The 26801-nt window shown below is 41.1% G+C and overlaps 1 protein-coding gene across 1 annotated transcript in view; it reads left to right on the forward strand.

The window, feature by feature from the left end:
* The window catches only part of igdcc4 (immunoglobulin superfamily, DCC subclass, member 4), a gene marked incomplete at its 3' end in the record, with an annotated part of 159834 nt that overhangs the window by 73815 nt on the left and 59218 nt on the right, over positions 1–26801 (forward strand). The window contains 2 exon segments of the mRNA XM_080432814.1: positions 3166–3307; positions 18038–18171. Coding sequence (XP_080288940.1) covers positions 3166–3307; positions 18038–18171 — 276 coding nt within the window.

A 26801-nucleotide genomic window follows, 5' to 3' on the forward strand; every position in this document is an offset into this window, starting at 1 on the left:
CGGGCATCTTTATCACTGCGCTCTATAGTGGCCAAACCCCGCCCACTCAGTAATAATCTGATCGAATTAATCACAGCTTTTACAGCCAGTGCGGATATTTTAATACCTCGATATCGTTCCGACGCAATGGTGGGAAATTTGTCAAGGAGGTATATTTCTTGAGACAGTTTGTGTTTATACATTGTCACTAGAGGAGGGTTGTAGAGGTGTTTGTAGAGACTAGTTCCTCTCCTCAGTCTGTTCCCAAACTATCACTGCTGGCAGAAGGAAGCCTGGGCTTAATATGGAAACAAAATAAATATTGTCTCTGTCGGGTGTCCAAAACTGTTACTTTTCAGGATTCAAATTCAAAAGTAGCAGATCTACTTCGCTTCGCGCCGCTTTTCGATGCTTTTGTGTGACGCTGTAGTATGATCAAGTAGGACATTCATTTACGAAAAAACACAAAAGTTATAACCTAAACCTACCCTGTCCAAAAAAGTTCTTATAGTTATAACCCAAACCTACCACCAAAAAAGTTCTTATTGTAGTTATAACTTAAACTATACCCTGTCCAAAAAAAGTTCTCATTGTAGTCATAACTTAAACCTACCCTGTCCAAAAAAGTTCAGATGGGAAGCATGTAGGTGTCTTTAATCTCTTCTCCAACCAGCCTGCTGGGATCAGAGGTCACAGCGTCCCTCAGGCGGTGCTCATCGCTGCCCCCTGCTGCTCAGCGTCACCCATTATTTACTGGAAATGACAAAACAGAGCGGCACACTTTCTTCATCCTGTTGTAAACATTCCTAAATCTGAAAAAAATAAAAAAAATTGAATAATAATAATAATGTGAAACTCTGCTAAAAATGAAGAGTAGGTCATAGACAGCCTTTCCTTTTATAATTCCGTAAGGATATAACATGCTCAAGTTTGAGTTTTTCCCTCAAACTCATCTTGTGTCTCAGAGCAGAAGAAGTAGTCAGATGTTTTACTTAAGTAAAAGTAGCAACACCACAATATAAACACACTGTGTTACAAGTAAAAGACGTGTTTTAAATTTCACTTGGGTAAAAGAACAAAAGTATTGACATCAAAATGTACTTACAGTACCAAAGTAAAAGTAGTACAATCTGTCAAAATCTGTCCGTTTTTCTTTTTAGAAAATAGCTGATCTACAAGCAAAATGCAATGCAATAGGTTGTGAGTTGTAGATCGACTATTTTCAAATAGACAAAATGTTAAATGGGGCTTGATTGTTTAATGTGATTTCTGTAATAATATAAATCTGCAAAGTAATTAACTAAAGAGTAAAAAGTGCAATATTTGCCTCTGAGATGTAGTGGAGTAGAAGTATAAAGCCTTGAGAAATCTACAATCAACAAAAGATTACCTCAAAAAGTGTACATAAGTGCAGCACTTGAGTAAGTGTACTTAATTACTTTGCACAACTGCCTCAGAGCTAAGGTTGTACAGGGATGGTATGTAAACAGTTCACAGGGTTTGTAAAGACTGAAATAGGCCATGTATAATGTATGTATAATAAATGTGTATGCACGTTTACTGCATAATGTTAAAGACACTGTTTACACACACGACCCGCCATCTTCATTAAGATTGATACAGATACTGCTACATAACACTTACACTTCCCCCGTGATTTACTTTTTTTCCCGCCGTCGGTTCCAATTAATTTTATACCTCACGCTTGTCATTTCACACAGTCGGTTATATTTGCTGCATTCCGTTTCTCACGTTGTTAATTATGCTATCGTTTAGCCTTTTTCCTTTGTTTGCTTCTTTTAATGAGATGTTTAGTTTAGTTTTGTACTTGCACAAATCTGTAATTTCTCATATGCCCGAAACTGTTACTTTTCAGGATTCAAATAAAAAAACAGCAAAAGTAGCAGATCTACAAGCTCTAAGCGTGTCCCCGCGCGCCACATTTCGCACTTGCAGATCCGCTACTTTTGATGCTTTTGTGTGAAGCTGTGGTGTGATCAAGTAGGGCATTCATTTTCGAAAAAAACTCAAAAAGTTAGAATATGGAGATAAGAGGTTTCTGCCTGACAGCGACAACATGCTGAAAGCAAGCTATTTGACCTTGTCTCTCAAGGCAGACAACTGTTCCACAATCTCTGAATGCTACAGAGTCTGTAACTGCCCCTCCTGCATGCCTCGAATGGAAGCTGTCATCTGATCATCATTTCTTTAAAGAGATATTTGTAATGTCCATTTCTGCTAAGCATCAAGCCAATCAATCATGCGTTGACTCATTTGATTTACTGTAGGACAAATTCACACAACTGCAAAGACCAAAATGGAAAGTGGGCTGGGATTTTCAGAGCTTCCGATATATTGGCTGTATATGATGGAAGCTTTTGATATTTAAACTTTTTTTTTTGGGGGGGGGGGATTTTTTTCGTAAATTAATGCCCTACTTCATCATACTACAGTGTCACACATGTGACTGGACAGTATATGCAGCCTATCATGAACTAGCTCCCTATGGCCTGAACCTCTGCACACACCAAGGTTATAATAGTTTGGGATATTTCATTTTAGTTTAGTTTTTTACATTTTATTTTCTAATTCAGTTAGTTTTAATTCGTTTTTAGAGCGGATTTGCTGATTTGTATTAGTTTTATTTTTGAAAATGCTAATAGTTTTAGTTCGTTTTTATTAGTTTTAGTGTTAATTTTAGTTTTTTATACTTATGTAAGTATCGTGTAATACAAACTTAGCAAAAGATAGCATTTAAAAATGTATTCAGTTAAAGATGAACCACCAACTATCCACAAACGAAAACTAAGGGCATTTTGTCTGCAATTTCAGTTTGTTTTATTTAGTTTTGTAAACACACGATACAGTTTCAGTTAGTTATCGTTTTTATTATTGTAGCTTTTTTTAATTCAGTCAACGAAAACGTTTTAATTTTTTTTTGTTCAAAGTTTTTGTTATTTTGTTAGTTTTAGTTAACTATAATAACCTTGGCACACACACACACACACACGCACACACGCACACTCACACACACGCACACACTAGCTATGTGCCTGGCCAGAGGGGCCCGCTCACTCACACCGCCGGAGACCCATAGCGAAAAATGTATAATTTTTTTATAATTTCAATAAATAAGCATATTTGACCTTTGACCTCTCATTGTTTCCCTCCTCCTCTGTCCTACAGGCCTTTCCCACTTCCTCCAGGAACCAGCACCACAGGTGGTGCCCGTCGGGGGCGCGGCCCGCTTCGAGTGCCAGGTGAACGGAGTGCCCACGCCTGTTATCACCTGGGAGAAAGACCAGCTAGCTGTTCCTGACCAGCCCAGGTGAGCCTTCCTTCTATCAGACCAGTGGCGTAACGCAGAATCGCGGGGCCTCCCCGCGGGAGTTTCACGTGAGGCCCGCGCACATGCACGCGTGCGCGCGCGTGCACAACCAAAACATTTTCAAAAAAATTCTGGTCTAATTTGGGTCTAATTCGTTCTAATTCGGGTCTAATTCGGTTCTATTTGACCAATATAAATCAACTTTTTTCTTTTTTTTTGCTGTAAAAATATTTGTATCAGCGCAGGCGGGGCCCCGCCTGCTGGTGGCCCCCCCGCACCGCAGCACTTGCTGCCCCTCCGTTACGCCACAGTATCAGACCAGTGGTTAAAGTTGGGTACGGGGACCCCCAGGGGTCCAGGGGGTTCCAGGAGGTCCCCAGCTAAATGTGTTTATACAGCATCACAATCATTTTTAACAACTTTATCCATATTTTATACGTTGGCTATTCAAAAATAGCAGATGTACAAGCTCTTGTACATCTGCTATTTTTTAAACATTTCTGAAAAATCCCAGGCACAAAACCAGGTCCCCATGGCACAAAGGTCCTTGGCACAAAACCTTTTCAGATGGGGGTCTGTGGCCAAATATATATCAATTTGGGGACCAGTGTATTAGATTGCACGGCGGGTGCCTTTGTTGTGGCATGGCAGGTGCTGTGGCACTGTGAGGGAAGGACGAAGGTTCTGTCACTTTTGATTTATTACCTCCATACAACCAGTTTGGGGATTATTGGCTCACCTCCGAACCAGTGGTGGAAGTACTACTACTCGTATTTTTATTTTTGTTTTATTTTACTTAAGTAAAAGTAGCAATACCACAATAATAAAAATTACTATGTTATACATAAAAGGTGGGTATTCACACTTTTACTTGTGTGAAAGTGCAGAAGTATTGGCATCAAAATATCCTTATTGTACAGTAAAAGTACTCGCTTTTGTCAAACTTTTTCAAAAATAGCAGATCTACAAGCTCACACCGCATTGCGATGTGTAGTGAGCTTGTAGATCAGCTTTTATTTTATTTACATTTCATACCTGTAGTATAACATAGGGGTAAAGTGGTTAATGTATGTTTTGTAATAATCTAAATCTGTAAAGTAACTAGCAACTAAAGTTATAAAATAATTGTAGTGGAGTAAAAAGTACCTCAAAAGCCTACTTAATTAAGTGCAGTAAACCCTCTATGTCGGGTGGAAACCTCACATGTCCAAAACGTTTGATGCTTTTGTGTGACGCTGTAGTATGAGTAAGTAACTATTTACGAAATAAATCACACAAAAAGTTAGAATATGGAGATAAGAGGTTTCTGCCTGACCGCGACCAAATGTACTTACAGTAGTTACTTTCCACCACTGAGTATTGGCTCACCTCCATACCACATTGTTGAGCTTGTAGCGGGCAGATTGGCGGTGCGGTGGTGCTTCTAGCTCGGCTGGAATCGTAACATGACCCAATCAGATCCATATAAATGATGAATGAGCAAACCACAGGACTGTGGTTCCTTCAAGTAAGAGACCCTACACACAATCATTTAACCCATTAAGACTGGGAACTCTGTGTCATTTTCAGATGTCTTTGGCTGTTCAAAAATAGCATAATATATACAAGCTCATAGATCTGCTTGTAGATCTGCTATTTATTTGAAAAATCTTGAAAATGTGTGCAAATCTTTGAATATATTTATATTTTTTTAAAGCAAACATTTGTAATTTTGCTCGGGGGGGGGGGGTCCCATGAACATTTTGATATGGGGTTCCGCGACCAAATACATATCTAAAAATGTCTTATAAATCCTAATAGTATGTTGCTATATCAGTGGCGCGCCAACTTTTCCATGCCAAGGACCCCCAAAATGATATGCATTTGGCCGTCTCAAAATATGCTGTTCCAGGGACCCCCAGAAGCACAGATCGGAGTTTAAAATGTTTGCTTTAAAACATATATATATTCAACGATTTGCACAAATTCTCCACGATTTTTCTAAAAAATTGCAGACCCACAAGCTCATAGCATGGCACTCAGGGCCGCGCTACGAGCTTGTAGATCTGCTCGTTTTGAAAAGCCAAAGAAATATAAAATGACACAGATGCGTTCCCGGTCCTAATGGGTTAACTGTCTTTTTGCACGTTTGTCAAAATGGAGCGATTTCACTGACATGTTTGTGTTTGGCCCGGTGGAGGTCTGCACTCTGCTGAGTGCTTTGGAGTTCTTTATCGTCGCTGTCGGTTTGAAAACCTTGTATGTCCACAACTGTAACTTTTTAGGAAATGGAAAAAAAAGAACCTTATTGTGTTTCAATGGATCCATTCATTGTAGTTATTATTTAGTCACAAGCTCTTGTTAATACTTTTCATTGGTTAAATAAGTGTAATAAAACCCTACACACCGCTTTCACTTCCACTTGATCTTTTTTTTCCAAAATAGTAAACAATTGCAGATCTAGAAGCTCACAGCGTGCCGCACCGCAACTTGTAGATAGGCAATTTTTTTTTGCCACGTTTGCATTCTTGTACCTAAGTAAGGCTTTAATTCATGGAAAAAATGAATATAACTTAAAAAGCTGAAATATGGAGATACAAGGTTTCTGCTCAACAGTGACGTTATGCTTTTGTTGTGGTACGCACTCTCTCACGTTCCCTCCACCCCTTCTTGACACCTTTTTCTTTTGATTGATGCTAGCGATTGGCCTTGGAAATGGCTACTACATATATCTCGGTCACTTGTTCTCATGTTTTTGCCGTCAGGCAGAAACCTCTTATCTTCATATTTTGACTTGGTCAGATGCTAGGTTCATTGTTTACCTGCTATCCTACAGTCTCGTTTAGGCCCTACTGTGTTTGGTTCACTATGCACTCTTATTTATGTGATTATTTACCTTGTTTATTGACTAGAGTTCAATAAACACTTACGTCGCTCTGGATAGGAGCGTATACTAAATGCCTAAATTGTAAATTGTCAACAGTACCAGCGGGAAGTTCGGTTTGCGTCAGTTTACCCAAAGATGACATGTTTTGTCTTGACTCAAACTGATGAAAGATACTATGGGTGTTATAAATCAGTAGTTCTCAAAGTGAGGTCCAGGGACCCTCAGGGTTTCTTGAGAGGGTTCCAAATGGACCCTTACAGGTCTGTAACTCTGAAAGTTATGGGGTCGTTTGAAATGAAAAGGGCTCACCCCGCAACAAGATACTCACTCAGTCAGCCATTCACTCAGTCAGTCAGTCAGTCAGTCAGTCAGTCGTTGATTTCTCGGTTTCTTGGACCGAGAAGCATTTGGATCAGAAACTTTAACAACATCACTGAGTGTACAGTAGCTGCAGCCTGCACACAATTCACATTTGAGCCTTGTGTGTGCGTGTGTGTGCATACATGTGTGTATGTGTGTGTGTGCATGTGTGTGTGTGCACATGTGCGTTGCGTGTGTGCGGTTTGTTTAGTAATGTGTGTGTATCTGTGTGTGATTGTGGGCATACAGTATGTGTGTATGTGAGCGCACACACAACAGGCTGCAGAGCACGGCCAGCACAGAGCACACTCTCCACTGTGTTTGTTTGCACACAGTAAAACTTAACTGAGAGTGTAAAACTGGACCCGGTAACCTTCGGCATTTCAATTTCATCTAGAAGCATCTTACAGTACCTGTCTGCCTGTCTGCCTGTCTACCTGCCTACCTGTCTACTCGTCACAATGCGTGCTGCTACAGCTGCCCAGGGCCGTGCCTCAATTGGGGCCGCTCGCTGTGACATCACTACTGTTGTCCAGGGCGCGACTGCACTTTAGTCCTCTCTCACTCACTCCCCGTGATTCAGCGCACCAATTCCGTAACTACAATCACAACAGCAGAGCTCTGCTGCTATTCCTCCATCTACCCTAGTAGTGCTCTAGCCCGCCGGCCAGCCCACCGGCCAGCCCACCATCCTGTCCTCCCTTAAGCCAATTTGTATATAAGAAGATATTATATTTTTGGAAATACAGCAATGCATGACATTAAAAAGAAAATATTCTTTGTAATTTGTACTTTTGTCTTTTACGCCTCTCAGCCTCCGGGCCCCCTGGCGAGCCTTGGTGCTTGCAACACCCCCCTCTCCACGCTGTACTCACTGCTTGTTTTTATATCCTTCTGTGAACAACAGTTTCACATCCATCTCTGCCACCTCATCCCTTCATCCACCTCAGCCATCTCTGCTTTCCAGCCCCCTACTACTCACAACACAAGCCACTCTGCCCTCCAATGGAGTGGCTCTCCGCCTGGCGCCATACCAGCCTACTTTCTCCAGCATCTCTTTGCTTTCCACAGGAGGCTGCCGTCTGGCCTCCCGGACCCTGACATGCCTCAGTGGCTTCACCTCCACCTCTGTGTTGTCCTTACTGTCCCCGTTTGTCTCCACGTCTCACAACCATCTCTGCCCCATCATCATTCCTTCATCTTGCTCCTCAGTTTCCTCATGCTGGTGCTTAAGGCTGTCTAAAGGGGGTGCCGCTTGGTCCCCCCTACCAGAACCTTCAGCATATCTAGATACTGGTTGTCATGAGCCTGTCACAGCATTCCCAGTCCAATATGACTCAAGAACGTCTACCACTCTTCTGGTTCCAATATGAATGGCTCTAGAACGTCTACCACTCTTCTGGTTCCAATATGAATGGCTCTAGAATGTCTACCACTCTTCTGGTTCCAATATGAATGGCTCTAGAATGTCTACCACTCTTCTGGTTCCAATATGAATGGCTCTAGAACGTCTACCACTCTTCTGGTTCCAATATGAACGACTCCCGAACGACCACCAGTCTTTTTTTGTTCTGTGATCGAATCCCTTAGGTTTTGAATAATTTCTGGGAAATCCATCATCCAACCTGGGCGCCCAAGCCAAGATACTCAGAATCAAGACCCTCCCCTGGAATCTTCATCATCAACCTTCACAACCGTGTGGTGTGCTTCTGGAATCCCAGACTTGGAAGAAATACAAATGTTTGTGGCCTGAACGTAGTAAACACACGTAATGAACCCTAGTGAATAAACTCCTGTTTATTTCTATAACCTCATTTCCAATCATACAGGCTGCCTGGCATATGCATACATTTTCCTACCCCAATATTTCAGCCTTTTCTGTGAACTAAAAGTGAATTGTGTGTGAGAATGAAGTGCCTATTATGCTCTAAACACTGCAGTTGGGTTACGAGGGCATCCAGGGTCTGCCTCCTTCTGTCTCTCTTCCCCTCTACCTCCCTTCTCTCCCCCTGTCCCTCTCTTCTCTCCCCCTGTCCCTCCCTTTTCTTGTCTGCCTGCTTGACTATGTCTGTCTGTCTGTCTGTGTTTTACTCTCTTTCTGTCTGTTGTCTGTTCAGCTACTCGCATTTAGCAGAAATAGGTTAGTTAGTGTTATGAAAGGAGAGAGAGGCAGCATTTGATCCAGAGTATACTGCAGGTTGTTTAAACATTAAACCACAAGTTGCTCTAGTGTTTCATCAGCCTCTAAATGGGGCGTCCTGCAGTAGGCTTGGCCAGTCAGATCCACCTGTTGGCATGAACTGAAATCACCAATACCTCTAGCAGTTTACAGTAAGCCCATTTAGAACACAGGAGACAAAGTAGATTTCAATAATTAAATGTTTAAAAACTGGACTGGTTACTGTTAAACCATTGACAACCGTGGCAGACAATGCACAATGTCATCATTAATTAGCAGACCACCCAAGCCTGCAATCATTTACCACTTTAAAATGTTCTTTTATTTAGATTTAAACAGAAACTGAAGCCAAAGTACTTGCAAGACAGGTGTCCAACTGGAATCAAACCAGGGATGTTGCAATGGGTTGACTCACTATTGTGTCAGCTCCCCTGGTGTATACTGGTCAAACAAAACCTCAGGGAGGCGATGAGGTCTTTCAACAGATCTAGGATCAGATTGGGGAGTCTTAGTCACAGGAACAGCTCCTTCTTACCTCCAGGCTATGGTCAAGACTTACACCCCTGCCCACGACCACTTTGGTCTGCCGCCTCGGGGCGACCGGTTGCCCTGTCACTCAGAGGTCCTTCTGGCCGATCTACACAGTCACAGCTTTTCTCTGTTCTGGCCCCACAGTGGTGAAATGAACTCCCCACTGATGTCAGGACAGCAGAGTCACTGCCCATCTTTCGCCGCAGGCTGAAAACCCACCTCTTCAGGAAACACTACCCTGAGTCCCTGACCCTTCCTCTTAGCCCTTGCCTACTTGCTGTCAATTATTGTATGAGCTCTTGTTTTATTGGATCTTGTTTATTTGGCACACGTATTTGTTTTAGCTCTTGCTCATTGGATTTTCCTATTTGTCTCATCTGTTTAAGAAAGTAGGTAGCTGATATATTGCACTTTTTACCTTAGCGCTAGGTATGCTCTTAGTTGCTTGTTTTAGAAGAGAATGCACTTAAGACTTCTGGTGATTAGTAGTTCTCTTGCCTACCTATGTTGAATGCACTTATTGTAAGTCGCTTTGGATAAAAGCGTCTGCTAAATGACTGTAATGTAATGTAATGTAGGCAAAGAGTTGGGTCAGATTTAGAAAATGATTAAGAAAGTGATAAAACATGGCCAGCCTGTGCTCACCTTGGTCGGTAGTGTTATGTCCCAAAGAAACCTCCATTACATCACATGTTATTTTCAGAGACTTGAAAGATGTCTGTGAAAAATATGGAGTTATGCAGCTTTAATAGCTTGTTTGGCTCATCGCCAGTCATCATTGAACCGTTTCTTACTGAGGCCATATACTGTAGTGTTTCCGAATCAGAATCACTTTGATTGTCACATCACAGGTTTACGTGTGTACAATACAAGAAGTGGGTGAAATGTTTTGTGCAAGTTTTGTGCATCATTCGTAATTTTCAGGGAAAATGTGTGTGGGTGGGTGGGGCGGGGGGGGGGGGAGTACATTAGGTACAGCACTGGAATGGTAGACGTACTGTATAGTCTTATGTGCAAGTGACAAAGACTGCATGAGGTCATAAAAGAAGGTAAAATCGACATGGTAATCCAAAAAGAAAGGTAAAATCCACACAGTAGTCCGCATAGGGAACAAATCCACGCGAGGGAGGGTAATCCTATGGAAAAAAAACTGTCCATTCAGCCGGGCAACAGGCGGTGTTCAGGCCTTGTTCAACAGTCTTTTTGTATGTGAATATGACTCGACATGTCTCACCCGTTGATTCTATGTTTACTTGAACAGCGTTTGCCTTTTGTACCACAGCAGCTCAGACATGCTACATCACCTGTAAACGACCTATACATCCACAATGAGGTGTTGTCATGGCAACATCACCTGTAAACGACCTATACATCCACAATGAGATATTGTCATGGCAACATCATCTGTAAACAACATATACATCCACAATGAGGTGTTGTCATGGCAGCCTGCTTCACACATAAAAATGTAATCGATCAAAGGGATCATTCAGAGGTCGGTATGTATGTAGGCTACTGTATGTGTGTGTGTGTGCGTGCGTGCGTGCGTGCGTGCGTGCGTGTACTGTAAAATATTCTGATTGCAGACAGCAGCAGGTTATACGTATTCACAACGTTTCTAAAAAGCCCAGCAATGAAGACAGTGACAGCATTAACACAATCAACATGATCATATCAACTTGTTCACCCTCATAATCACTGTTGATCATCATTTTGTCTAAAATCTATAGAATATTTCGGAGAATCTGTGCATGTTTGTACTTTAACCACCTGAACCGCAACACCCCCTGTTCGAGGGGGACCATTAGCTTGTAGATCGGCTATTTCTATTAAATAAATGTGGTGAAGGAAACGAGAGCGTTGCAAGTACAGTTGCAACTCAGGTCCGTTAATACATTATGTGTGCAATACGTCTGCAAATCTGTGGCTGAAATGAAATCACAGTGATAGAGGTTATGTTGTTCAGACCTGTGGTGGAAAGTAGCTAAGTACCTTTACTCAAGTACTGTATTTAAGTACAATTTTGAGGTGCTGGTACTTATACTGCACTTTACTTGAACACTTTATACTTCTATTCTACATCTCAGAGGCAAATATTCAACTTTTTAATACACTACAATTATTTGAAGACTATAGCTCACAACACTTCGCGTCACAACGTATTGTGAGCTTGTAGATCAGCTATTTTGGGGGTACTGTAAGTATATTTTGATGCCAATAATTTTGTACTTTTACTCAAGTAACATTTTAAATACAGGACAACATACTCTGTTACAAGTAAAACAGAGTATTTTGATAATGTGGTATTGCTATTATGGTATTACTTGATTGAAAGAAAAACTAATCTGAGTACTTCTTCCACCACTGGTTCATAGACACACGGATGAAATAGGGGCACAGTTCATTTATGTCGGGCAGAAACCTCTTATCTCCATATTAACCCATTCAATTCGGGAACGCATCTGTGTCATTTTCGATTTTAGCTAAAAAAAAAAAAAAAAGCAGATCTACAAGCTCATAGCGTGGCACTCGTACTCTTTTTTTATATTTGAATCCTGAAAAGTTACAGTTTTTTGACATATGAGGTTTCCACCCGACAGGGATGATATACGATGCATTCATTGAGCTTCGAATAATAATGATGTGAGATGGAGCTTTTATGGCTTTGCACCTTGGAGGGGGTTAAGGATGGTATGAAAAATACACAACGGCCATGGGTTTGTCTCACGAACCCCATTCTCATTTGCTGGCCTACTTATAGCTATTGACTTTTCCCTGTGGCCGTGCTCTGGCTCTGGCGATGTGAAATTCTTCTTCTGGTCTTATTACTGCACTAATGGCTACATAGCTGCCTGTGACCCTCACTCTGTCTGCGCTCTGTAAGGGCTTTTCACACCCTGAACACTGATAATGGCTTCTCATAAAGATGAACAAATGAGAGGGTATAGACCATTTCATTTCACTTCTGTCTCTCTCTCCCTCTCTCTCTCTCTCTCTCTCTCCTCTCTCTCTCTGTCTCTCTCTCTTCTCTCGTCCTTTCTTTTCCCTTACAAGAGTGACCATAGCGTTGGCTACATGTTAACCACTTTAAGATAAGGCTGGGGAAATTAACCGAAAATATATTGAAACCGATATTTAGAACCAATAACCAACATAATGTGTAGGTTAATTGAGAAGCAGTCTTTCTTTTTTTTAAATATGTTTTTTTTACGTTATGTTATATATGTTTTATATGTTATATATGTTCTTATACATCAATTAATCAACACAGAAAAACATCGAATAGATTTGTCTGATTAACCCATAAACCGTAAAAAAGAATGGACAGAGTGACGCCATTGGTTTCTACAGACCGTAAATGAAGCCTATTTTTCAACAATTTCAAATCCACCATCTTCCTATTTGGCGTCATATCGCGTCATATCTAAGCAACCGGAAATTAATGCTATTGGTTGGGTAGCTTGTCAATCAAATCATCCCGCTCCTCCTAGGGCAAATAGAAATAAATGGGACCATAATTTACCAAAACGCATATCATGGTGATTGAAAGAAGACTTTAAACTAGCGACTGGAAACGTATAGTATTTATGACAATATTTGTTAAGGTAAGAAAATCAAGTCTAAAGTTTGTCAAAGTCGAGGTACAAGTTCTGCTATTTTTTCTCTTCTCTTTCTTTTTTTCTTCATAAATCGTAATAGAGGCAAAAGTTTGAAATAATGGTGAGATTGATTTGAAGTCATATCGCCCAGCCCTACATTAAGATTTACTAGCAGAAAATCAGTCTGTGGACACAGGATAAGACCTTTGTGGAGCACCCATGGCTGTAGTGCTCGGTCAGGGCGAGGGGATGCTGGGGTGCGTGTTGTGATGGTACTATCTGTCTCCGTTACGCTGTGCTGTCATGAGGGCTTGTGGGGACGCTGTAGGGTTTATAGCAGGGACACATAAGGACAGACCTTTAGAGATTTTCCTAGTTCTCTTTCATCTCTTTCCTCTCTCTCTCTCAATTCAATTCAATGGAGCTTTATTGGCATGAGAAAACATACGTTTACTTTGCCAAAGCAAAAGTGGAACAAAACAATGTTTGTACAAATAAACATTGAAAATAAAAGTGTAAACAGAGCTTATACACTTTTGAAAGTTGACAGCAGTATTTCGATGTTTTGCATTCACTTGGTATAAAACCTTTGCGACAACTAGCAGCAATTTATTCAAATGTAATTTTGAATAAATCTCTCTCTCTCTCTCTCTCTCTCTCTCTCGCTCTCTCTCTCTCTCTCTCTCACACACTGTCTGTCTGGCAATGCATTGCCAAAGTAAATAGTCAACACTCAGAAATGTATGTACAATGAAAAATTTACAAAAAAGAAAATTGAAGAGAGAGACATCTACTGTACAAAATGCATTTGCTGTTAAACAAACTTACTTGGAAACCTCATATGTCCAAAATTGTTACTTTTCAGGATTCAAATGAAAAAATAGCAAAAGTAGCAGATCTACAAGCTCAAAACGCGCCACTTTGTGCCACGTTTCGAGCTTGTGGATCTGCTACCTTTGATGCTTTTGTGTGACGCTGTAGGATGGTCAAGTAGGGCGTTAATGTACGGAAAAACACAAAAAGTTAAAATATGGCGATAAGAGAACTCTGCCCGACAGCGACAATATATATACTTATTATGTATGTGTAGGCAAGGGTAGCTTGATATACTCTCTCTCTCTCTCTCTCTCTCTCTCTCTCTCTCTCTCTCTCTCTCTCTCTCTCTCTCTCTCTCTCTCTCCCCCCATCTCTCTCTGTCTAAGTAAATAGTCAACACTCAGACATGTATGTACAATGAAAAGGAAGGGAATAAAGACATGAGTAAACAGAGCTGTGCCACATTGAAACTTGAAAAGAAAAAATAGGTTACAAAAGCACACAATACTTTGTTGTCAGAAATACTTATACGTGTAGGCAAGGGTAGCTTTATACTCTCTGTTTCTCTCTCTCACTCTCTCCCCTGTCTGTGGCTGATCACATTTCTGTGGGATTAATAGGTTGTGATAGAGGTGGAAAGGTTATTATGGTCTGGCTGTTGAATGCCAGGGCCCTGGGGGACATGCCTTCAGTCCGTGAGTGAGCGAGCGACCGGAACCTGACCTGTCTGTCTGTACAGAGAGAGAGAGAGAGAGAGAGAGAGAGAGAGAGAGAGAGAGAGAGAGAGAGAGAGAGAGAGAGAGAGAGAGAGAGAGAGAGAGAGAGAGAGAGAGAGAGAGAGAGAGAGAGAGAGAGAGAGAGAGAGAGACCGACCTATACTGCAAATATTGACAAATCAGCCAGTAATTCCACCCGAGAGATAAACCGCCTTCTGTCTATTTTTTTTATCTCTGAGGCAAATATTGTACTCCCCCCCCCCCCCTCCGTTACATTAATATACTAAGTATAATTTGATGCCAGTACTTTTGCACTTTCACTCGAGTAACATTTTGAATGCATGGCCTTTTACTTGTAACGTAAGTATTTTCCTGTGGTACTGCTACTTTTTACTTAAGTGAAAAGTACTTCTGAGTACTTCTTCCACCACTGGTCCCTACAGTACATGGTCGGCAGTGGCCTACCCGTCCCTCTGGGCTTTCTCTAGTCTTACCTTCTTTATCTGACCCAGTTTGACTCTACGTGTCTGCGCCAGGCAAACAACCTTTGCCTTTCATTCCTCCCGCTGCCATTTTCTACATTTCAGCCTCCTGCTGAATGCAGGCAGTAATTTCAACCCCGTTGCGGAATTGGTTTTCCTGAAGACAGAGTGTGGAGGTGTCTGAGTGTCTGAGGACACAGCATGAGTCAAAGAGGGAGATGAGTGTTGTTTGATGTCTCACAGCACTAATCCCACTCATCCCCCCATTCTCTCTCCCATGCTCTGCTCTTGCTTTTGCACCGGGCACACCCTTGTGTCTACTGTATATCGTCGCTGTCGGGCAGAAACCTCTCATCTCCATAAACTTTTTTTGTTTTTATCGTAAATTAACGCCCTAGGCCTACTTGCATCAAAAGTAGCAGCTTGTAGATCGGCTACCTTTGCTATATTTGAATTTGAATCCTGAAAAGTAACAGTTTTGGACATAAGAGGTTTCCACCCGACAGAGACAGAGTCCTTGTTTGCTGTCCTTGGTTGCTTCCACAAAATTCAACTTTTTAACTTCATATTGCCTTTGTTTTTTCCACTATCTATCTATTTCCTCTATCCTTTTTCATCTGGCATGCCTATTTTGGGGCCTGTCATTATAGGCAAGAATTTTCAAAAATGTTTGAAATGTTTCCCAAATAAATAAAAAGAAATAGCAAAAATGTACAGGCTGAAGCTCAAAGCTTATTCATGCCTATCCTTTATACTTAAGTTGTCATTTTGTTTAACCCATTAACACCTGAGGCCGATTCTTAGTTCTCAAACTGTTCGTGCCAAGGACCCCCAAATTTATGATATTTGGCCGCGGACCCCCCATCTGAAGATCTTTTGTGCCAGACCCCCCCAGAAGAGAAGATGTGTGCAAAAAAATACAATTATTCAAAAATGTTCAAACTTTTTAGATATTTTTCAAATATTTTCAAAAATAGCAGACAAGCTTGTATATCTGCTATTTTTGTGAACTACTGTTCTAAACCATAACCTAAAACAACACAGATAACAGAGAGGAGTTGCAATGATTGCAATGAACAAACACTCAAAAATATTCCACATCCAAGACATACACACATGAGTACACATAAACCTAGATACCCATATACACACATATACATACTGTAGCTATACTCATTTATACCGGCAATTCCATTCACTATCTACAGTATACAGCCTGAAAATTAAGGCCCGGCCCTAAGGGCCCGTACACACTGCAGGAGATTGGGTCCGAGATTGCTGTCGCCGACATTTTTTGGCGCTCGCCGACAAAACCTCCCGATCTGACGCAGATCGGCCTTTGATCTGCGAGATAATGCTCGCTCTGTGTGAAAGGTTCCGCGAGACGATGTGGCCGCGATTATCCGCTCTGCGACGGCTTTCCGACCGTTTTCAGATAACTACCATGTTAGATATTCAGCTCTGTCCCAGACAGGAGATCGGACAGTATCATACATTATGAAAGGGTCTGCGAGGAGATCCACGCTACAGCCAATGAGAGCACATTACAGCCACCGTGGCCAGGGGAGCGTCGCTGGATCTGACCACAACAAACAGTCCCTACCGCAATATTACCGTCCAGTCCTGTATTAAGTTAACATTATAAAACAAAATGAGAGAGTGAGCGAGCCTGGTGGGCTGTTTATTTTAGAGGAATTGTACAGAGAGAGAGAGAGAGAGAGAGACAGACAGACAGAGAGTGAGAGCAAGAGCGAGCTCTGTGTGTGTGTGTGTGTGTGTGTGAGTGTGCAGCATGTGCACGCTGTTATGAACAGCGTTGCCAGATGTTGCGAGAGAAATAAGCAACCAGGTCTATGAAAACAAGCCCAAGAAAAGGCCACTTGAGCACTTTAAACCTATTTACAAATACATTGGATATTTGAAAATAGCCGATCTACAAGCTCACAACGCGTCGCAGCTATTTTCAAATAAAAATCTTGAGAAAATTGTGGAATATTTTCCAAATCCACACAAATCTTGTATGGGGGTCAGTGATGGCACAACATATTTACAGAAGGGGGGGTCTGCGGACAAATACATATTATGTGTTGTTTAAACCACTGGTTTAAACAACATTAGGAAACAAGGCCAAATAAGCAACTACACAAATAAGCCCAAAAAATGCACCCCGCAACAACCAATATTTACAAGCAACTCTACAGAAAAACAAGCCCAAAGTCGCTTATAATAAGCGGACATGGCAACGCTGTCACTGACGGCTTCTGCGCACTTGACTGCGAGAGAGGGAGAGAGAGAGAGAGAAAGAGCGAGAGAGGGGGGAGAGGGAGAGAAAGAGAGAGAGAAAGAGCGAGAGAGGGGGGATAGGGAGAGAGGCATATCACGGGATACGTCGATTAAAATGAATTGGAATAAACTCAAATGTATGTATTGGGTCTGACTCTGGAGATAGCATCCTAGTGAACTATCCTACAGTGTGTCAGCCCTTGTCGGGGATCAATCCTGTTGTGAAGACCACAACGATATTATGACAGCCGATTTCAAGAAATAAACTCCTGCAGTGTGTAATGCTTAACGATCAGATAACCCCCCGAGCACTTTAAGGTCCTGCAATGTGTACCTGCCTTAACTTGGCCGGCCCAAACAGGGCCTGGCCCGAACAATTAGGCCGATTTAGGCCTATTTGGGCCCAAAAGCCAGTAAAGTCCTCAAAGTCATGCATCCAACAAGCTTTGAACTGAGCAGATTGGACCTTCAGTTCCAGAGACAAAAGGCAAAAACATCTTGAGAAACATCTCGATGTTTGAGTTCTGGCCATTTTGGCCAGTTCATTTTTTATAACACGGGCTAGGAAGGTCGGACGGCGACGAACTAGATACCTGAGTAGTTCACTTTGAGATGCATCCACTGCCATTTCCGCCGGCCTTACCATTTGGCCGCTAGGGGCAGTTAAATGTTTTGGGGTAGATTCCTTTTTTTTGTTTTTTTGTTTTTTTACGGAACCCAAGGCTTGGGTAGTAGTAGGGTCGGGTTCAGCCCTACCCTCTAGTATATCCCCTTTATTATACTTAATACAATATGTCTAACACTACCATTTCATACCCCTCAATCTTCAGTGGTTAATGTGCCTTTGCTTTGTCCTTTTCTCTCCGTTTGCCCTCCTCTCCCGCCCTGTGTGTACCAGGTTCATCTCCCTGCCCAACGGGGTTCTCCAGATCCTGGGTGTAGCCCAGGAGGACGAGGGGGCGTACCGCTGTGTGGCGGCCAACACCGCCAGGACCAGCCTCAGCCAAGAGGCCAGGCTCACCGTCACCACAGGTATAGGCACTGGGGCACTGGACTATCGTCGCAGAAACCTGTTATCTCCATATTCAAACTTTTTAGTGTTTCTTTGTAAATTAACGCCCTACTTGATCATACTACAGCGTCACACAAAAGCATACAAAAATAGCAGAACCGCAAGCTTGTACATCTGCTACTTTTGCTTGAATTTGAATCCTAAAAAGCAACAGTTTTGGACGCGTTTTAAAATTGTGAAAAGAGCTGATCCTACAAGCTCACAACGCGTCCTGGGCTTGTAGATCTGCTATTTTTACTACTATATTTATATTTATACATTGGCTATATTCAAAAAATAGAAGATCTACTCTACAAGGTCACAGCGCGTCACTTCGCGCCACGCTGCGAGCTTGTAGGCCTACATCTGCTATTTTTGCCTATTTTGGAAAGATATTGAAAATATTTTCAATAATTTTCAATCATCTTAACATATATCTTTACTTTTGGGGTCCCTGACACAAAACCTTTTAAGTGTGCTTGAGGGGTCCTAGAAGACATTGAGAATAACCCCTACCCCCTTCTGAAGGTGGGCTTCCCCTCTCACCATGAGGGAAGTATTGAAATAAGCGCCCCCCCCCCCACACACACACACACACACACACACCCCACATTCATCTCTCAATCCCTCATCCACCCACTACACAGTATGTCTTCTCTTGATTCCAAGTGCATGCCCATCATTGCTGGACCCTTGGCTCACCTCCTGTGTTTTAACAGTGCTGTCCGCTACTCACCCTCACATACATGGAAGTGAGCCAGCGTGCTCCCTCTTCACACTTGGGCATTCCTGCCAAGTAACTAAGTACATCTACTTGAGTATACTTTTGAGGAATTTTTGCTTTACTGGAGTATTTCCATGATCCAATACTTTTACTTCTACTCCGCTACATCTCAGAGTACTGTACATCTATTGTACTTTTACTCCACTACAATTATTTGAAAACTTAAGTTACTAGTTACTTTGTAGATTTTGAATATTAGTACAAAACACACCATCCACTTTATCCCTAAATGTATTTCAGTCATTTGAAAATAGCAGATCTCAAGCTCACAATGCGTCAAGATGCGACCCATTGGGAGCTTGTAGATCGGCTATTTAAAAAAGAAAATTATATACATTTCGAACTTGTTAAATGGGACATTCTGCACAATGAGTACTTTTGCTTTTGGTACTTTAAGTACATGTTGATACCAATACTTTTGTAATTTTACTCTAGTACATTTTTAATTCCGGACTTTTACTTAGTGTTTCTACATTGCAGTATTGATACTTTTATTTAAGTAACAAATGTGAGTACTTTTCCCACTACTGAAAATCAGGAGATTTTCTCGGGGCAGGGGCGTGCCATCCCCTGCCCCTCACAGAGGAGGCACGCTGCCACTCAAAGTGACTACTGGCCAATCACAACGCGTTGACTACTGGCCAATCACAGCGCATCTTTTCCGGGACTTGTCAGAATCTAATCTAATGATTCCCCGCTATCTATTTTCTGAATTGCTTCTGTTTTTACAGCCCCAAGCTGCACATGAACCGACCATGTCTCTGGGAACAGCTGTAAAAGCCAATTTATTTCACAAATCGAGTGTGGAGTTTAAATTTCAATTTAGGAGCCGAGAAAGAGACGGAGACAAAATTCAGGAATCTCCTGCTAAAATCAGGAGGATTGGCAGGTATGCACTTAGGGTGGGCATGGCGCAGTGGTCGAAAGTAACTAAGAACCATGTTGATATACTTTTACTGTACTTACTTAATACTTCTATACTCCAGTACATCTCGAATGTATTGTACGCCTTACTCAACTTGGAGAAATGTGGTTAACAGTTACTGGTTACTTTAGATTTAGATTATTCCTACAAAACCTACATAAACCACTTAAAGGAGTAGTTCACCCCTACAAATATTTTCTATCAATTACGCACCCCATGAAGCCTTGGATTAATGTTTTTTTTTTTTTTTTTTTCGCGTTCCTAAGCCAATAATTTGATGACCGGGTCATTGGTCAGTAGGAGACTCAGTAGGACTACTACTCTTTGAGTCTCCGCTGGTCATCAAATGAATGGCTTAGGAATGCGACAAAAACAAAAAAAATGTCCATGAATTCAAGGCTTCATGGTCTGTGTAATTGATAGGAAATAAATCATTTTCTGGGTGAACTACTCCTTTAAGCCGTATTTTATGCTTCGCATGTGCTTTTTAAGCAGATCTACAAGCTCATCAGATCTACCAGAAGTTCACAAGTGCGATGTGATGTGTTGTGAGCTTGGCCAGACACAGAAATATTTTAAAAAACGATTGTTTAATGGGCCATTCATAATGAGTACTTTTACTTTGGTACAAAAAAATTCATATTGATGCCAATACTTTTGTACTTTTAGTCAAGTACAAAGGACTTTTAATCGTAACAGAGTAATTCTACATTGTTACTTTTGCTGTGAAAAAAACAAACATACTTCTTCCACCACTGGTGTGCAGTCGTGTGATCCCAGTGACCTACATAACGATCATCCTATCCCCAGGCTAGGCCGCGAAGCTACCATTTTTTTGGGGAAACTCTTAATTAATTCCCGGCTGCAGACGTTTCTAATTAATATAACTCTCAATTGAGGTATGATTATGCTATCTGGCTTCGGGCCAAGACCACAGCAGCATTTCGTTGCTGTCGGGCAGAAACCTCTTATCTCCATGTTTTGCGGTTTTATTTCGTAAATTAACGTCCTACTCATCACACTTGACTACAGCATCACACAAAAGCATCAAAAGTAGCAGATCTGCAAGCTCGAAACGCGGCACGAAGCTACTTTTGCTGTTTGTTTTTTTGTATCCTTAAAAGTAACAGTTTTGGACATATGAGGTTTCCCCCCCGACAGAGACGATTTACTTCTGCAGGGAGCTACTGTACTGTTGGTGATACTGGGGGCTGGCTGCACCATACAGTAGGCTGGCTGTAAATTTTCTTTTGACAACAGTCACGTGTGCGGCTGCCTTGTTTATAGCTCTGTCAAAAGCACCTGACACGCCGTTTTTCATCGTCTTTAGTTAAAAAGGTTGCCTCATATTGATTTTAAACACAGTGCTCTAAATTGGCTGAGAAAACCTCTGTGGCATAAGGTTTATTGTTTATTGTAACCCTCAAGGCCTGACCCACAAGGTCTGATTCCATGCAGGCACTGGGACATTTTAATTTTGTCGCTGTCGGGCAGACACCTCTTATCTCCATATTTTAACTTTTTCTTGAATTAACGCCCTACTTCACTCTACAGCATCACACAAAAGCAAATTAAATTTTAATCCTGAAAAGTAACAGTTTTGGTTTCCACCCGACAGAGACAATTTGCTAAATTTAGGGTGTTCAGGATTTTTGCCAGACCTTACCTTACCTTACCTTACCTTACCTTACCTTACCTTACCTTACCTTACCTTACCTTACCTTACCTTACTTTACCTTACCTTACCCTCCTTTGCTTCTGTCTCATGAAGGCCATGTTAATTAACACTGGCAGTGACACTAATGCATCTGCATGCATTAAAGTGCACAAGCCTTTTGGCCCAGCTCGCTACTGGGCAGGAGATTGCAGCACTCTTGGCCTCATTAAAGACGTGGTGAAATTACTTTTTTGCTAGCTGGCCAGCTAACTTGCTAAATGAAAGAGAGGAGATCAAACCGGGGACCTTCCGATACCAAGACGTGTACAGTATGTTCTCTTACACTTGAAATATACTTTGTTGTATGACCACGTTGTGCTGTGAAAATAGCTAGAAAATAGCTTAGATCAGTATTTAAGAAAAAAAATACATTTCCTTATATTTAATCATTTTTTGAACATTTTCACCCATAAGGACATGCCCAAATTAGGGATGCCAGGGTTCAGGAGTGACACAATTAAACATAGACTGGAGGTAACTATTCAAATGAATAACTTTGTCTCCTTTACTAAACTGGAAAGCATCCATGTACCCTGAAAGTTTGTTGCTCCAAGGTGAAGTACAGTAGCTGGAGTGACATGCTGGATGAGGTAGGACATCGAAGGAGAGAGAATATTCCATCAGAGACATACAGTACTGTCTGTTTCAGATACCAGAGCATGAAAAAAACAACAACTTTAATTAATTGAAAATAGTTGAAAATCATAATTGCATGTTTCCCAGTTAGGTGATTGTGAGACTTGGCAATTAATCTTGCCCTCATCTCCTCACCATTACACAGAGTTCATATAACTAGAACATAGTACAACCTATCTCAACATGCATCAGGTTCCCAGAGGCACCATCAAATCACACAGGCCATTACATACAGTACCTAGGGCTGTCACAATTACACGTTTAAGCTGACAATTAATTGTCACACAAATAATTGTCATTAACAATTTAATTGTGTTTTTGGCATTGGAACCTTTTCCCATTTAGGCTTCCTAATAAAAAAAAATGCACGGGTTAGATATGACAAATAACTTTCTTAAAGAAATTACTGATATTTTTAATAATCTTATACTTTCAAATATTTAAAAAAATACTGGAAATAGCTGATCTACAAGCTTTTTATTTTTTACATGGAAATGATTATCATGATTATTATGGAAAATAATAGCCTTTATCTCAAATAATTGCAATTAGACGATTATGTAACAATCATCACAGGCCGAACAGTACCATTTGATATGGTATGGATTAACGACATTCTTGTAACCCTAGGCCATTGTTTCTCAAAGTGGGGTCCAGGGACCCCCAGGGGTCCTTGGGGGGGGTTCCAGGGGGTCCCCAGCAAAATGTGTTAACATAGCATCACAATCATTTTATGTGTTGGCTATTCAAAAGTAGCAGATCTACAAGTTTGCTCTTTTTGCCACACTGCAAGCTTGTACATCTGCTATTTTTGATTTGTTTTGTTTTTACATAAATCTTCTCTTCTAGGGGCCCCTGGCACAAACCATTTTCAGATGGGGGTCTGTGGCTAAATATCAATCTGGGGGTCCTTGACATGAAAAGGTTTGAGAACCAATGCCTAGGCTACAAGTCATATTGTTGTTACTTGAGGAAATAAATGATGACCTAGAATGGGCAGCTAGATAAGTCTAATTGTGTCCATTCATATAGTCCCCCCCCTTTTAATTTATTTGTGTTTATTTCCTCATTTAGAAAATCAAAATGTTTCTCTTCCCACGTCCATGGCTGTGTGTGGTCCAAGCCACTGACATATGGATCCATATTAATGCCGCCGTTATTCTAATTGGTAAATTGCGTTTGATGAGATTTGAATGGGAGGTCATAGTAAATCAGTGGGCTAAGTGGGGCCAGCTGTGCTCCTAAACTTTTAGCGCACAGTAAAGATTTATTGCACTCCTTAGTAGATACGCCTCGTGGTTCTTAATTTGCTACACCCGGTCTCATGTCTGTCTGACAGTACAGAAACACATAGCAGGGATGTGTAGTCTTAGATATAATACAGTATGTGTTTACTACAGACACTGTATATTTTATCGCAGAGAAAAGGAAACTCAAAGGAACTCAACTCTGATGCACCACACTTTCACCTTTATTTATCCAAGTTAGTCTCAATGTAAACAATGTCAGTTTAAAGCCCTAGTTCATAATCGCCAAATAAACTGACTGCTTGGTGGACCAGGTGGATATCTGCTAAAGTTCCGCTTTCAGTCTGCTGTATTTCGCAGACCCTGTGAGCATGAGTAGGACTATGAGTGGCCTATGAGTAGCTCTGGTTTCCCATAGACTGTAAAGTACGATGTATAAACTATAGTAAAAAATTAAGACTATAATTTAGCTGCTTACCGAAACAAAGGCGTTTTAATGGTGTTGAAAGCCTATTCTCTGTGTGGTCAGAACCCCACCTTTTGTGTAAAATCCACTTTTAGGACAGAAAATAACCAGACGGAGAAATTTGTATTCACTCAACTGCGCCACCTACCGATCTGGTCAAAAGAAAATGCTACGTGGCAGTTTAGACCATTTTGTCTCAAAGTGGGGTCCCCAGCTAAATTTGTTAATAGAGCATCAATAGAGGGGGGAAGTATCTAGAAAGTGTTATACCGTGGCCAAATACATATCAATTTGGGGGTCCTTGACACAAAGAACTTTGAGAACTACTGGTTTAGACATTGCACTTTACAGTCTATGAGAAATACACAGTTCCTGGCAGAATGTCAGAGAGAACTCGCTAACGCTCTGGACTAGAGTATGAGTATGAGTATGAGTACACTGGACTCTCCATATGTCTGCTCCCTTTTTCAAACAAGGGATGTTCTGATGATGAGCCAAGCAAATCCTGGCAGTATGTGTGATCATAATTAGTAGCTGTCCAATCAGTCCAAGTATTTTTTATAAAGGATAAACCTACTAGTATATCGTTGCTGTAGGGCAGAAACCTCTTATCTCCATAATATTCAAACAGATTTTTCATAAATTAACGCCCTACTTGATCATACTACAACGTCACACGAAAGCATCAAAAGTAGCAGATCCACAAGCTCGAAACGCGACGCGTTTCGAGCTTGTGGATCTGCTACTTTTGATGCTTTTGCATTTTAATCGTGAAAAGCAACTGTTTTGGACATATGAGGTTTCCACCCAACAGAGACAATATCCATATTATGCCTTAATTCTCTGTATGTCAACAGTTTTTACTGGATACGCACATTTATCCATTGTCACTTGTGGGTTAGAATGCATAAAAACAAAATATGCTCAAATATTGTTTCTAACTTGAGGGATTCATACCTCAGTGAAACAGACAAGCGTTACATACTGTAAGGCGGGTTCGTGTGAATTTGGAGACATCTATCATGTTGTGTCAGTTGTTGTGATTGTGGTCCAAGCAGGCAGGCATCAGACTGTATGAATCCGGATCCTCATTGGACTCTTGAATATATATAGATATATACATATATATATATATGTATATATATATAGCAACATAATTGGTTTTTCAGATAGCTCTTAGGATTTAGAACTGTAGTTTAGAACAGTAGTTCTCAAAAATAGCAGATCTACAAGCTCATACATCTGCTATTTTTTTATATGTTTGAAAAATCTTGAATATATATATATATATTTTTTACACAAATCCTCTCTTTTGGGGGTCCCTGGCACAAAACATTTTCAAGTGGGGGGGTTGGGGGTTCCGTGGCCAAATATATTAGGCTATATAACATTTTGTGGGTCCTGAGAACTACTGATTTAGAAGGCATTTGTGGAATCAGACTCAGGTCTTAGCGTTCCGGTCACACATGACCTGCCTGAGGAAGGTTGTGTGTGACCGAAACGTTGCTTTAATAAATCAGCCTACGTGGCCCTTGCAAGTGGCAGTGTGCGGGTTATCTTTAATTGTTGATGTTCACGGTTTCACTTACGCACCTTAGACTTTTAATCCGGGTGTGCGAAAGCTTTGTATCGATTTGACTTTAAGCTACAAATGTATTGAAAGTATACAGGTTCTGAGTTTGTGTGTTCTCAGAACTCAGGGTTAGTACCACCGATCACATGCAGAGCCCCAAATGATAGGTTCTGAGAACCTTATCTGAAACAGAGCCATAGTGTATGGAAACACATCCAGAACTTATTATATAGCTTATCCTCCAGTTACATTTCAAAAGGAAAATACATAAAAAGTATTTTGCACAACTAAAGGCAACAGGTGCGTAGGAGAAGACCAGGCGAGGGCCCCAACGTACTGAAAGAAAAACACTCCTGCACGCTGTCTTTAAATGCAAGAAATGTGAATAAAACAAAACCAGGTTATCTAAGGCCTTAGAGTGCGGGAGTTTTTTTCTTTCAAAATAAAAATACAGAAAATAAATGAAACCTATTAAATACGTTACACAGCATGGTTCGCTGAGTTCTCGTTCGTGGAATTGGTGTAGACTGAAAAAAAGAAGGGAAAAAAGAAAAGAAAAACATTCCAAGTACAAAGCCAACTCAAAGCCAGTTTACTGAGTCTAGAGTGTTTAAGTGGTTAAAAATCAGCAAAAACCCCATTGACATTCCATCAGCGCACCACTTGGTAGAAGCTGTACAAACGAGTTCAGGGCCATCTGCTTTCCTACTGTAATTGCATTTTAGTCCTGTGCCGTCTGAATTTTGAGAACAGGGCTCTGCTGAAAAGCTAAGATATGTGTCCTCAATGTGTCAAATCAAATACTGAACATGAGTGCACACAAAATGTCATTGAATGTGTATGTGTGTGTCCAGGCCATTCCCTCTTTGATCCACAATACTCAAACTATCGTTGCTGGCGGGCAGAAACCTCTTATCTCCATATTTTAACTTTTTTGTGTTTTTTCGTAAATTAACGCACTACTTGATCATACTACAGCGTCATTGTTAACCATAAAGTAGCCCCAGAACGCTAGGTCAAATAACAGCATAAGGGCTACTATTTCCACATCAATTATGCATTTAATCATCAAGAATGCAGAAATAGAAGAACGCTAGTATTATCTATGAACGATTCTGACAACAACAAAAAAAACAGGAGGGGAGGGGCACGTAGAAACAGCTCTCTCTCTCTCTCTCTCTCTCTCTTTCTCTCTCTCTCTCTCTCTCTCTCTCTCTCTCTCTCTCTCTCTCTCCCTTCATTTTTGCAGTCACAGACAGACAG

The sequence above is a fragment of the Gymnoscopelus braueri genome, assembly GCF_963280865.1.
Source record: "Gymnoscopelus braueri genome assembly, chromosome: 1".
NCBI classification, from domain to species: Eukaryota; Metazoa; Chordata; class Actinopteri; order Myctophiformes; family Myctophidae; genus Gymnoscopelus; species Gymnoscopelus braueri.